Genomic DNA, 14,493 nt, shown 5'->3' on the forward strand with positions numbered 1-14,493 from the left:
CAGTCCAGGTTGAAACACTCCTTATAACCTCAGTGTGGAACTGAACTGCTGTGGGCTGAATGGGGGGATGGATGCAAATATGTTGGTTTTCATGACATATTAGAAACACCCACCTTTTACGTCCACTCACTGGCCAATTTATTAGAAATACCTACTCTTCCTGTCCACTCACTGGCCACTTTATTAGAAATACCTACCTTTTATACCCACCTTCTGGCCACTTTATTAGAAACACCCACCTTTCACATCCACTCACTGACCACTTTATTAGAAACACCTACCTTAGACCTCTATTCACTGGCTGCTTTATAAGAAACACCAACTTTTTACTTGAACTCCCGGGGCATTGGTTACTGTCCCTTTAAAACTGATCTTTGTTCTGATTGGCTGCCCTGCATTGTGCCTTATTCAAAAAGAGCTCCAGGCTGATACACTCACTTCAGCTTGAGTGGGTGAAACTGCTGTAGGATGCAAATGTGTTGTTTTTCACGACATCAAAAAACACAGAACAGCCGGTTTTGGAAGCATATATTCTAGTTATGGACGGTATGGCCTGGGGAGTGGATGACGACAACAACAACAACAACATCAACGACAACAACAAACCCTCTTATTTTATAAAATTGAGGAAATGATGAAATTATGATTGTGATATGGACCCTTTAATGCTGGTTTCTTGAAAAAAGTTCTGGCCTAGGGCTGTGGACGCAGTCCTCCCGGCAAAGGCCTCACAGAGAAATGTTTATTTAACGCTTTTATTTTATGAAAGCTAATTCAGGTGATATAAAAACAAACTGAGATATTCATAGTCCACTGTGTTGGCCAGCAGGACGATAAGTTAAGAAGAAACACACGTAAGATATTTCAAAACGTTTCATTAATGTAGTTTATCAAACTACAAAAAGTGCCATTACTATTCGCTGGTTGAATTAGTGCTATTAATATCGGGATAAAACCTCGATGCAGATGCTTCATGGTAGTCTGAAGGCTGAGCGCCGGTATGGCAGAAATGTCCACTCTGCTCTGAGGGAGAGAAGACCAGATCCAGTCAGCTCGACTCGTTTCAGACTTTATACTTCAGTTTCCCCGTCTCACTGATCACACAGATATGCTGCACAGAGAGAAAACACACTCAGCCCGACACTCAACTGCTCAAGAGCAACTCTTCTGCTTTAACACGTCTTACTGACATCTGACACCCTGCCTGAGAATACATGTGTACACGGTTCAAAAGCTCAGAAACACTGGGCCTCATTCACCAACATCTTCCCGTTTGTCCTTTAACATGTTCTTAAGAAAGAACAGATTCATGACGTGTTCTTTAACTGCAGAACTGGTCACACCTTTGTGTTCTTGAGTGTGTGGAGATTCTGTTCTTTCCTAAGAACAAACCCCAGATAAGAAATTATTGGTGGAAGTCAGAATCTTCATGAAAACTGCGTAAGAGGGTGTCGAGAGGAAATTTCTTCTCAAGAATGGTTGATGAATGAGGCCCATTGTTCTCTGTAATATGCAGCCAATTTACCAGCGGTGGATGAAGTACTCAAACCATGAACTTGAGTTAAAGTCGAGACACCCAAGGTAAAATATTACTCCAGTAAAAGTAGAAGTTCCTCCCTTTAGACCTCCACTTGAGTAAAAGTACTAAAGTATTTACCTTCAAATGTACTTAAGTATAAAGTAAAAGTACTAAAAGAGTAATTCTGGCTCTGATGTCCTGTTATCATTTTTATAACCAGACTGGCTTCATGAACTCATTTCAGGTGAAAGTCCTCCAGCGTCTCTCTTGGTAAACCAGTCTTTTAATAGAATTGAGAAATCTGTCGCTCCTTTTGGTTTCTGTGTGTATAAAAACGTAACATGTCAAAACGAAAGAAGCGCAAAGCCAGAGCACCAATCAGGGCCCAGCGGTCACTTTGTTTAGAGCTGGTTTTGACCTGTTGGTCATACCGACCCAGTGCAGCACGCGGTTCAACATCAGCGCAGCAGCGTAAAACTTTGGGAGAGTCTGTTCAACATAAATGATGAACTAACCTAACTTTGTGTAAATAGAGCTCAATATAGAAATATGTCCACATATGCAGTCGAGACTGACGCGGCTTTTTTCTGAATTTCTACAAACACCATTTCATTTTATAGTAAATGAGTTTGGGCTGGTTTATGTTTATGAACAGACGCCTACAGATCAACATAGTAAAGGAGCTCATCTGTGATCCTGAGTTTAAAGCCAGTTTTTATTCAACTTAAACTTGGAACTAAGTTGTAAATAAATCTGAAACTGAAACTTTGCTTGTGTGTAAAAAGTGATTTCAGAGCCACTCGGTTCTCCCTGATGGAAACTGTTTACCTTCAGTGTTTTGTGCTTCTGATCATTTTAATAGACGTCAGCGTCACTAATTAATGACGTTCTATTAAAAGACTGGTTTACCAAGAGAGACGCTGGAGGACTTTCACCTGAAATGAGTTCATGAAGCCAGTCTGGTTACAAAAATGATAACAGGACATCAGAGCCAGAATTACTCTTTTAGTACTTTTACTTTATACTTAAGTACATTTGAAGGGAAATACTTTAGTACTTTTACTCAAGTGGAGGTCTAAAGGGAGGAACTTCTACTTTTACTGGAGTGATATTTTACTTTGGGGTCTCTACTTTAACTCCAGTACATGATTTGTACTCGTCCACCGCTGACTATTTCTTTAAATATGCAGAACCCCCCCCCCATCCCCCCCCGTCTGTCTCAGAGTGAAACTACATGCACTAACCAAACGACACAATGAAAGCCGGTCATTTGTATATTGAAACTGCCATTTCATTCAGCCTGTAAAAGCTGGAGCTGCGTGTATTTGCCTATGGAAAGTTGGGTGGCTGAGCTGATGGTTGAGTTATTAGCTGCTTGGTCTGTTCCCTCTAATCCACACTAGTAGCTCCAAGGCTGACCTGCACACTCATTCTAGAGCTCATAGGTCTTACGTTGAGGTCTCTGAAGTATTCGTTGTAGTCCAGCGCATATCCCACAACGAAACGATTCGGGATGACAAATCCGACATCTGCACAGAAAGACAGGAAAAACACAGCGGCTAAAAACCTTACTTACACATCTTTTGCATGTCATGATGTAGTCCAAACTTATTTGAAACACAATTCATTAGCGTCCATTAAATCTAAGATATTTTATTCCTTCCCCTAAAATTGCCCCTTTAGATGTACTTAGTTTTGTTGAAACGGTGACGGCATGTAGCTTAGACTGCTTAAAAGGGCAAAATTAGCTGATCAAGATCTTTTGTTGGTAAAATATCAGTTCAATTCAAAATGTTAATCACTCATGCAGGGTAATTATTATGTATTTCAGTGTGCACAAATAGTGAACATTGTTTAATGAAGTGCCCTGCTCAGGGCCGGGGGGGGGCTGCTATCGCCATTCATAAAAACATCATGTTTGAACCAAGAAATTCCGGTCTAGACTCTAACAGGAGTTACATCATAGTTTCAGGCTTACTTAATAACGTGCCAGTGATCCTGGCCTGTTCGCATGCTCCCACTTGGGATGATGAGGAATTTTTTAATAGGTTTTTCTCCAATCTGTGGATAGTCACTACATAATCATAGGTGGTGACTTTAACCTCGTCTAGGATGCGAGTCTTGATAGGTTGTGACTTAAGCAGGCCGCCTTGTCCAAATTGGCCAGCGCTGTGTTAAATCATCAATCTCGATTAGGTCTGTCAGACCCTTGGAGATTTAAAAATCCGCAGGACAAAGTCTTCTGTTTTTTCTCTCATGTGCACCACTCTTTCTCAAGGATGGATTTTTTTCTGCTAGATAACAGACTACTCCAACATGTTAACTCGTGTGATTATCACACCATTGTCATTTCAGACCACGCCCTGAAACAGTTGATATTAGTCTTTCTTCTGCCCCAACCTTTGCCAAACAATGGAGATTCAGTTCATTTATCTAAGTCAATAATGAGTTCAAGAACTTTTTTGACACTCAGATTAGCTTCTATTTTTCAGTTAATGATACCCCCGAGGTTGGTAGTGACATTTTATGGGACGCCTTTAAGGCTTTTATCCGTGGCCAGGTGATTTCCTATTCCTCTCAGGTGAGATGGGCGGAGAGAGCTAGGTTCTTAGAGATAACACACAAACTTTTCAAACTTGACATGGTCTATGCCTCCGCACCCTCTCCCACTCTTTACAAGAAACGCCTTCAATTACACTCGGAACATGACATCTTGACGACGTACAAAATAGTGAGACAACTGCGACAATCTAAACAATTGTTCTTTGAACAGGGAGATAAAGCAGGGAAGTTGCTTGTACACCAGGCCCATGAGGCCTATGCCTCCAGGTTGATTTCTAAGATCCTCAGACCCATCTGAAATTGAAACTTCTACAAGTCAGAATGGCCTTCCAACCCTTCAGAGTTACATGCGGTCTCGACGCACTAAATTACCCCAAAGTTAACAAGACTCTGGCCGCAGACATGGGTCCACCCTGGAGATACAGGAGACAATAGGATCACACCAAAATGGAAAATCCCCTGGACCTGATGGTTTTACAGTAGAATTCTACAAAGCATTCTCTACACAGCTTCTCCCAGTCTTGACAAGGTTATACAATGACTCGTTTGATAAAGGAAGGCTTCCAGCAACCGTATCTGCACCTATTTCTTTATTACTCAAAAAGGATAAATACTCAACCCTTTGCAGCAGTTATAGACCAAAATTCTGGCCCAAGTTCTATCTTGTCGGCTTTAGCAAATTATGCCAGACCTTATTGCCCCTGACCAAACAGGTTTTATACAGGGCAGACACTCATTCTTCAACACCAGGACATTACTTAATATTCTACAGTCCCCTTCTTCTAACTCTCCTGAAATCGTAGTGTCCCTTGATGCTGAAAAAGCCTTTGATAGGATGAAATGGGATTGCCTGTTCTTCATTTTAGACAAATTTGGTTTTGACGCTAATTTTATTTGTTGGATCCGTTTTTTATACACCGCCCCAACCGCTTCCATCTATACTAACCCTTATGAAGTCACCACCTTTTCCTTTATACCGTGGGACATGCCGGGTATGCCCGCTATCTCCCACGCTTTTCAATTTGGCAATAGAGCCTTTAGCGATTTGGCATTGTAGCCAGGAAAGATTTGAGAGCATTACATGTTACAAAGTAGTACATAAACTCTCCCTTTACGCAGACGATCTTCTTCTTTACATTTCTAAGTCCACCTCATGCCTTCCATCAATATTGGAAATTTCGGACATGTTTAGCCAGCTCTCTGGTTATAAACTGAACTTGCAAAAAAGTGAGCTATTTTTTGTTAACTCTCTGGCAAAGTCCCATCCGTAGTCAATCGTTCCCTTTAAAATAGCAGCAGGGAGATTTAAGTACTTGGGGGTATTCTTTACCAACTCATTTAATGACCTTAAAGATTTTCAGCCTCTCCTGGACGAATTTCAATTGGACATAACCAGGTGGGCCTCCCTTCCATTGTCCCTTACGGGCCGTGTCAGCTTGATTAAAATGATCACACTTCCTAGATTCTTATATACTTTTCAACATATCCCTGTGGGTCATTAGAAATTCCTTTTTGTCAACCTTGATCATCTGCTGAATATATTTTAATGGGACAACAAACCTGCACGTCTCAAAAGGTCAGTTCTTCAGCTCTCAAAGGAAGGAAGGAGGCTTGGCACTCCCTAACTTTCGTCACTACTATTGGGCTTGTAACATCCATAAATTATTCTAATGGGCCTATTGGAGAGCACCAAATGGCCTTCCACCTTGGGCTCATACTGAGATCTCGTCCTCTCGTAGCTCCCTATTTACTGTACTTTGCTCCCAGCTGCCCATATCTGTTAACAAAGCTTCTACTAATCCAGTTGTTACCAGTGCTATTAAAATTTAGGAAACATTTTGGTTTTCATAATGCCTCAATCCATTTGCCCATCCTAAAAAACCACTTGTTTCCTTTATCCTGCACTGACCTAGCTTTCCGCTTATGGTCAAGTAATGGGCTTACTACAGTCTTTGAGTTCTATAAGGATGGTGTCTTTTCATCCTTTTCAGACTTATCTACTAAATTTAACTTACCCAATAGTCACCTCTTTTGATTTTTCAGGCCCGACATTTTGTTCAAAAACTATTCGCCCACTTCCCTAATCACCTATATCGATCAATTTCTTACTCCTGATCATTCCAAAATGACTCATATCTGATATTTATAATTTAAATCAAATCACAACAGGTAAAACCTACTCAATCTCTTAGAAAATCCTGGGAGGAGAACTTAGGAATTACTATCTTAGACGACCACTGTGCTCGCATCCTGGATGGGGTACATTCTTCATCCATATGTGCTAGACATGGCCTACTGCAGTGTAAGGTGCTCCACAGAGCTCACTTTACCAAAGCTAGGCTGGCAAAGATATTTATGAATCGATGTGATGCTTGTGAGAGATGTAAGCAATCTCCAGCTGACCAAGAACATATGTTCTGGACATGCCCCCGACTTACTAGTTTCTGGTCCAATATACTTGACACTCTCAATCAAGTCCTCAACTGTAATTTAGGCCTTAATCCTTTAACAGCCCTATTTGGCATCACCCCTGATTTGTGCCTGCCTGCAACCTCACAGTGTGTTATTGCCTTCACAATCTTGCTGGCCGGACGTGCCATTCTTCTTAAATGGAAACAGGCCTCTCCACCATCACATGGTAGTTGGATCCGGGATGTCCTATTATGCATCAAGCTCGAAAAGCTAAGATTCTCCCTGAAGGGCTACTTGAGATCCTTTCACAGGACGTGGGATCCTATGCTTGATTTTATCAACAACTCTGTTTTACTTGAAGATAGCGATGCCTAAATATGTGAATTGAGAGGTATGTGTAGCCCTTATTTATCAAATTAATTTTAAAAAATCTCCTCTCTTTTTATTTAATCTCTCCCTCTAATTTTATTCATATGTTTGTACATATTGTCATTTATTATTTACATATTGATTTAGACCACTCTTGTTCTGGTAGATATTCTGTTTATATCTGTCAGATTCCCAGGAGCAGCTTTAGTGGAAATAGGTGTTCTAAGGGGGTGGGTGGGTTAAGGTTAAAGGGTAAGGGGTTGATGCAGAAACACACTTTTTGTTGTTTCACTTGAACAGTGTAATATGTCTGTGATTCTCCAAAAGGCAATAAAAAGATCTGGGGAAAAAATAAATAAAATAAAGTGCCCTGCACGCTCATTACTCACAGTCTGGAAGTGTTCCAGGTCCGTTTGGGACGCGCTTTACCAGCAGTCTGTGGAGAGAGAGAGAAAAGGCCAAACTGCTTTAATCTTACGGCACAAGCTGCTCTTTCTTAATTAGTTGTGACTCATAGCTCATTCAAACAAGTGGAGAAAATACATTTCAATCTTTACCATATTTGCATTTGCAACTTTAACAGGTGATGTTTTATGATCTGCAGCTCACGACTCCAGCTGTACACATATGTACACTCACTGAGCACATATTAGGAACAGTTGGACGCCATCTCATTCATGCAATTATGTAATCAGTCAATTGTGTGGCAGCATTTGCAGATAAAATCATGCAGGTATGGACCAGCTGCTTCAGGTAATGTTCACATCAAGCATCAGATTGAGGAAAATGTGATCTCAGTGATTTTGACTGTGGCATGATTGTTGGTGCCTGACGGGCTGGGACCTGATGGCAGTGTCATTAGCTGCTTTGTCTGTTATATATATTCAATTTCTTTAACTGCTGGTATTTTCACACACAGTAGTCTCTAGAGATACTCAGAATGATGCGTTAAAGAAAAAAAACATCCAGTGAGCATCAGTTCTGCCAATGAAACTACCTTGTTGATGACAGACATCAGCGGAGAATGGCTAGACTTGTTCAAGCTGACAAAAAGTTCTACAATAACTCAGATAACCACTCTGCATAATACATCGAACCTTGAGGTGGATGGGCTACAAGAGCAGAAGACCATGTTGGGTTCCACTTCTGCCAACCAAGAACAGAAAGCTGAGGCGGCTTGCCTGGTTTGATGAGTCTAATATCAGAGTGTACGTTGAGAATTTAGCATCAACATGAATCCATGGACCCAACTTACCTTGTGTCAGTCCAGGCTGGTGGAGGTGGTGTAACGGGTCAGGGAATTGGTTTGTTGGCACACTTTGGGCCAGTTAATGGCAATGGCTGGAGGTTAGGGAACCAGCCTTGTGACCAGAACATCACTGGTTCGATCCCCTTGGCCGACAGCACGTGACGGAAGTGCCCTTGAGCGAGGCACCTAACCCCCAACTGCTCCTTGGGCGCCATTTCGATGTTACTGCATCATTAAATTCCTACAGATTTTTCAGGTGCATTTTCCTGCTGCCAATCTACCACATCCCAAAGGTGTTCTACTGAATTCTGATCCATCACATGGTGCATTTCAAAAGTCATTAAAAAAAAGTCAGTTCATGCGTGGCTTGCCGAAACTGGACTGAAGCCTGGTTTGATTAATCTCGTCTTCTGCTGAGGCACAAAGAGTCTAGGGTCAGAATTTAGTGCCAACATGAATCCATGGACCTAACCTGCCTTGTGTCAGTCCAGACTGGTGGAGGTGGTGTAATGGGTTGGGGAAATGGTTTGTTGGCACACTTTGGGCCAGTTAATACCAATCAATCACTGCTTAAACACCACAGCCTTTTTGAGTATTGTTGCTGACCATGCGCTTCCCTTCAAGGCCACGATTTCCCATGTTCCACTACTTACAGCGTAATAATGCACCATGTCACAAAGCAAAAATCATTTCAAACTAGTTTCATGAACACGACAGTGAGTTCAGTGAGAAAAAATTTGCAGGAATTGCATGATGCAGTAACATCAACATGGCCCAGAGTTTCAAAAGAACGTTTCCAACATCTTGTGGAATCCATGCCATGAAGAGTTGAGGCTGTCTTGAGAGCAAAGGGAGGCCCTACACAGTATATCAATATAGTGTTCATAATAAAGTGCTAGGTAAGTGTACAGTACTGTGTCTTAGGCATCTGAGAAAGTGATGTGTAGAGCCTGGCTGTTCTGCATATGAGTGTGCTCCAAGGCTGTCCTTGAGGGAGTCCAGTATTTACAGTTACTGTGCAGTCCCTAGTTTATCTAATCAGTCCTTCATTAAGTTAAATCAGGTGCTGCAGATGGAATTGAACAAATCCATGTGATGGCTGAAGAGCAGCGAGAAGTCAGGAGACAAAGTTGAGTACTTCTAACTGCATCTTCTAAACATCATATTCATAACCTTACTGACAAACAATGCAGTCCTCTTACTTTTCACTGAATTGATTTTTGTTTTTATTCTATGATTCTTACATTATTTAAATAAGTACTTGAGATTAAACGCATTATATTGTGTTGTTAAGTGTGATCAATCACATTTGTCTTATTTGATGGACTGATCGCTTGAATGATTTTTTTACAGTATTCAGTCAAATATATAATTTTTTTTTCATAGGAAATGGGTGGCAGAATATGAGAAAATTCTAATCTAACTACTCAAATGATGCTACAAATGATATTTTTCACACTACCCATTGTAGACATTACATACAGACTAGCACATACTGTACATACTAGCACATATTAGCAACCACCTGAGATAGCATAAAAATGGCCTAGCAACACCTTAGCAACCACCTGGGATAACATGGCACCGGCCAAGCGACACCTTAGCAACCACCTGGGATAACATGGCACTGGCCAAGCGACACCTTAGCAACCACCTGGGATACCATAGCAGTGGCCTAGCAACACCTTAGCAAGCACTTGGGATAACGTCTTAGCAACCACCTGAGATACCATAGCAGTGGCCTGGGATACCAGAGCAACAGCCTAGCAACACCGTAGCGAGTACCTGGGATACCACATGTTCATGAACTTACCCCCATCTTTAATTATATTCTTTACTGTCTATTTGAAGAGCTTATTTCCAATATGATGCATATGACAACTTTTACCAATTTTGTTACATAATGTGTTTTACTGCATTAGGTTGCAGGTAGTTGAGTGGGTTATGGGTCTCCCATTAGGGAGAGTTGTATGGTTAGAAGTGATCTGCCTGTTTCCCGGTCCTGTTTGCTTGTTCAATAAAAGAGCATTATCCTTTAAAGTGTGTCTACTTCTTCGTTGGCACTACAACAGCAAAACAACTACAACACCTCTAGACTCCTCAGGGTTAAACAGAAACATCTGAGCCCACACACAGTCAGCAGCCTCACTATAAAGCTATTACAGTTCCTTCAATAAGCACAACAACATCGTAAACAGGAACAACAACAACAATGACCAAAGGAACAAAGACAAAAACAACAGCATGGCTTTCAGTCAGAGCCAGATCAGAGGAGAAGTGACAGTAGCAGGGTTTCTGTGCCTCATGCTAATACAGTGAACTCAGCTGCACTCACCCTGCCACTTTAACGGCCTTGGGCTGGAACATCTCCACGTGCTGCAGCAGGGCCTTCATGGTCTTCCCCGTATCCACTATAGCCTGTGCACATAGACAGGACAACATAGCATGCAGAAGCATAGCCATGCACTGCATGTGGCATTAATATAGATGCTGATCTCTTAAAGGGAAATTCAACTGATTTTTTTTTTTTTTGCGTTATTAAATGGTTAACCCCTTAAATAGCCTGTCGGTGCAGCCAAAGTTTTACGACACACTTCTATAACCAACGAGCCTTGGTATGTAATAAGCCTGCAATTCAAAGGGTTTAAGATGTAAACAAAGTCATTCAGAGTGGTTTGATGTGAGATAATCCATTCTAGAGAAACTTACTGAGTTGTTCACAGTGGTCATGATGGGAACCAGATGTCTGAAGTCTCCCTCACAGAAAGTTGCTACATTAAGTGGTTACAAATCTGCTGCCTGATGTCTGAGACACTGATTTACAATAGTTTTGAGATGAGTGTTTTGGGCTAAAATTGATCATTTAAACTTTGTAATGGTGGAGAGATACATGCAAGGCAAAAAAACAACAAGGCATAAGCAATTAGACTAAGTAGGCATAAGAATCACCAAAGAAATGTTATTTTTTAAGATTTACCACATTTGACCATCATGAATATTACATAGACAAACTCAGAAGACATGTATAGGTTCACAGTGGTGGTAAAAATGGCAATGGTTTGCATTGTATGCCCTAACAACACCTGGGATACCATAGCAATGGCCTAGGAATACTTCAGCAGTCACCTGGGGTAGCATAGCAATGCCCTAGCAACACTTTAGTAACCACCTGGGATACCATAGCAATGGACTAGCAACACTTTAGCAAGTGCCTGGGATACCATAACAATGGCCTATGAATACCTCAGCAATCACCTGGGGTACCATGGCAATGCCCTAGCAACACTTTAGCAACCACCTGGGATACCATAGCAATGGCCTAGCAACACTTTAGCAGTGCCCTGCGATATCATAGCAATGGCCTAGGAATACCTCAGCAAACACCTGGGATACTGTAGCAATGGCCTAGGAATACTTCAGCAATCACCTGAGGTACCATAGCAATGCTCTAGCAACACCTGAAGAACCACATGGGACACCAAAACATGGCCTAGCAACACTTTAGCAGCCAACTGGGAAAACTAGCAATACTTCAGCAACCAAATGGGTTTAGAAAGCAATGGCCTAACAAATATCTGTGATACCATAGCTTTATTTGCCCTTTAGACATTGTGACCCCTGGTTCCTATCACCACCACTGTAAAGAAATCGTAGTCTGTAAGTTTCTCTACAGTGAGCCATTTCACACCAAACCACTCTTGATTGAATTAGGTTAGATTCTTTGGGAAAAGCGGCTTAAGAAAGGAAAAAGAAATTGGTGCAAACATAAAGGAAGAAAATCACTTATAACAGTAAAAAAGCAGCACTGCCACCACCATGTTACTGTTTACTGGGGTAATAACTGCTTTAACATCTTCATATCTTTATGCTTCATCACTAATAAGTGATATTCGTGTGATTAACGACCCAGATGCCATTAAAAAAGTGACTGGAGGGATCCTCATCTGTGACTCCCTCATTGGTCAGAGGCCAATTGGTCCATCAGCTGTTCAGCTGGGTTAGCCTCGTTTTTAAGGCAGTCTGCTGCAGTTGCTTCACATCAAGCAGTCTGTGTGTCTTTGAACATGCCAGTGATTTCTCTAACATTCTCTTTTCAAAAGAAAGAAGAGCTTTTATAAGCAGTATGAATTTTATAGACGGCCTGGCTAACATAGAGCAGCTTTCTGCTTTTTTCAGACGTCACAGCAGAACCGCAAGGCTAAGGCACAAGTTAGCTCGGAGCCGCGTTTTTGACTGGCCGGCCCAAAGTGGATGTTACCCGAAGTACTGCTTCAAAAATCGCCACGAAACTATAAGAGCGATGCTGTTTGGCAGATCACTAACACAGCTAGCCAGCTAGCTTTAAAGTCTGCTACTCATATGAAGCTGGTGTTCCTCAAACTGCTAACGGTAGGCCAGCTACTTAGCAGCTGTAGCCTGCTAGCCTACCATAAGCTAAAAGAGAGTTTAAAGGAGGTGTCAAATAAACTTTACACATAAAAGTTTTGCGTCTATTTGCGTTTGTGTCACAGAGGTCGGCTAGTGCCGGCTGCTAATGAATGCTGGCTTCTTTGTTTGGGAATACAGTTAGAGCTAGAAATGGCTTCTAGCGAAGCTAGCTAGCTACAGCTAAACAGCGTCTACCAAATTCATGCGACACAGAAGAACTTTTATTTCTTCTGAAAACAGAAATAACGCAGAGATCGCTGCACAGAGGGAGCAGCTGCGGCAGAGGTAAGCAGGGCTACATCACATACACAGCATTTTAGCCGTGTTTACAGTCAAATCTTTTTGTCATGATAGTGCACGAAAACTAACATATGACTGCTGTAGCTCAGTGTTCGGGCATCATAGTTCACTACTAGACTACTTCACTACTTGGGATAGTGTAGTGGTTAACACCTCTGCCTTCTACGCTGTAGACTGGGGTTCAACCCCCACCAGGGCAAACACCCCACACTATACCAATAAGAGTCCTTGGGCAAGACTCCCAACACCTCCTGGCCTACCTGTGTAAAATGATCAAATTGTAAGTCGCTCTGGATAAGAGCGTCTGCCAAATGTCGGAAATGTACTACAACAGTTTGTGATCATTTCTGCAGTAGTTGTATGGAGCAGTTGTTTTACCCTGCTAACGCTTAAACTGCAAGTAATCGCGACTCTGTAAAAAAGGCCCATAACCAGTTAAACTACCTCTCCAGCTCCACTCATAGGTTAGCATGGTCCTTTTTCAGCAGGGTGCTTAAACCTCCCAACACTGCTGCATATTTTAGCGCTAATATGTCAGCGTCTGGCATTTAAGTTCATGTGTGTTCAGTTTTAATCTGTTTTTTCTTCCTGTTTAACTCACTCCGTCTCTTTTCTCTGGAACCCGTCAGTACGGCTGCAGCGCCAGGCTCTGGGAGATGTATGAAGTGTGGGTGTCTGCTAATCAGGGGAAGAAGTGTTTAAGAGCCCTGAGTGAGAGAACAGTACGCCGCTCACATGGATAGAGGAATGGAGGGGTTTCACACCACGGACCTCAGACTGAAAACAGGTCAGAGAGGAAACCTCGACAGACACCTCACAGTTTCACATCAGCATGAGTTAAACAACAAAGAGAGGAAGAAAACACAGAGGCCTCGACTCAGAGAGCCAACCACAGCTGGCAAAGAAGAAAAGTATGAGTATCTCTCTCTCTCTCTTTCTATTTCTCTGTCTCTCCCTCTCTCTTTCTATTTCTCTCTCTCCCTCTTTCTTCCTCTCTCTCTCCCTCTCTTCCTATTTTTTTCTCTCTCCCCCTCTCTCTCACACACTTTCCCTCTCTTTCTATTTCTCTCTCTCTCCCTCTCTCTCACTTTCCCTCTTTCTATTTCTCTCCCCCTCACTCTCTTTCTTTCTCTCTCTCCCCCCCACACACACTCTGTCTCTTTCTCTCTCTCTATTTCTCTCTCTCTCTCTCTCTCCCCCCTCACTATTTCTCTCTCTCTCTCTCTCTCTTTCCCCCCTCTTCCATTCTGTCTTTCTGCCTGAAGTGTCTTCTTCACTTACCTCAACAATCAAGACGTTCTGGAAGTGGAAGAAAGAGACAAATGGGAAACAGGTTAGCTGTTCAGAAAATCCACAAAATCCCACATAAACACCTACACCTGTAAAGGATTCCAACCTGCATGAATAAAACTGAATCTACACATTGATTATTTATTGTAGAAAATCATCACCAAGGGTTTAGTCTGGTTTCGTGTCACGTGAGGCAGATTCAGTTACATACAGGTGGAGTCATTCAGACAAAACAAAAAAGAGCCAGAATAACTGCTCTAGATCTCCTCTGCCTTAGACGCCTTATCGCTAAGAGAGATGTGTGTAGGGCTGAACGATTTGAGGAAAACATCTCATTGTGATTTTTCCAACTAATATTGCAACT

At 42.0% G+C, this 14,493-nt stretch overlaps 1 protein-coding gene across 2 annotated transcripts in view; it reads right to left on the reverse strand.

The window, feature by feature from the left end:
* Positions 1 to 658: 658 nt before the first annotated feature.
* Positions 659 to 14,493, reverse strand: part of prtfdc1a (phosphoribosyl transferase domain containing 1a) — a 37,375-nt gene continuing 23,540 nt past the window's right edge. Inside the window, exons 5-9 of one of the 2 annotated variants that reach the window (XM_017704139.2) lie at positions 14,121 to 14,138; positions 10,447 to 10,529; positions 7,252 to 7,298; positions 2,972 to 3,048; positions 659 to 1,111 (exon numbers count right to left, since the gene is read on the reverse strand). In XM_017704139.2, coding sequence (XP_017559628.1) covers positions 1,064 to 1,111; positions 2,972 to 3,048; positions 7,252 to 7,298; positions 10,447 to 10,529; positions 14,121 to 14,138 — 273 coding nt within the window. In that variant the 3' untranslated portion in view covers positions 659 to 1,063. The remainder of the gene's footprint in view (positions 1,112 to 2,971; positions 3,049 to 7,251; positions 7,299 to 10,446; positions 10,530 to 14,120; positions 14,139 to 14,493) is intronic. The other variant, XM_017704148.2, reaches the window with a different exon arrangement.

The sequence above is a fragment of the Pygocentrus nattereri genome, chromosome 3 (assembly GCF_015220715.1).
Source record: "Pygocentrus nattereri isolate fPygNat1 chromosome 3, fPygNat1.pri, whole genome shotgun sequence".
NCBI classification, from domain to species: Eukaryota; Metazoa; Chordata; class Actinopteri; order Characiformes; family Serrasalmidae; genus Pygocentrus; species Pygocentrus nattereri.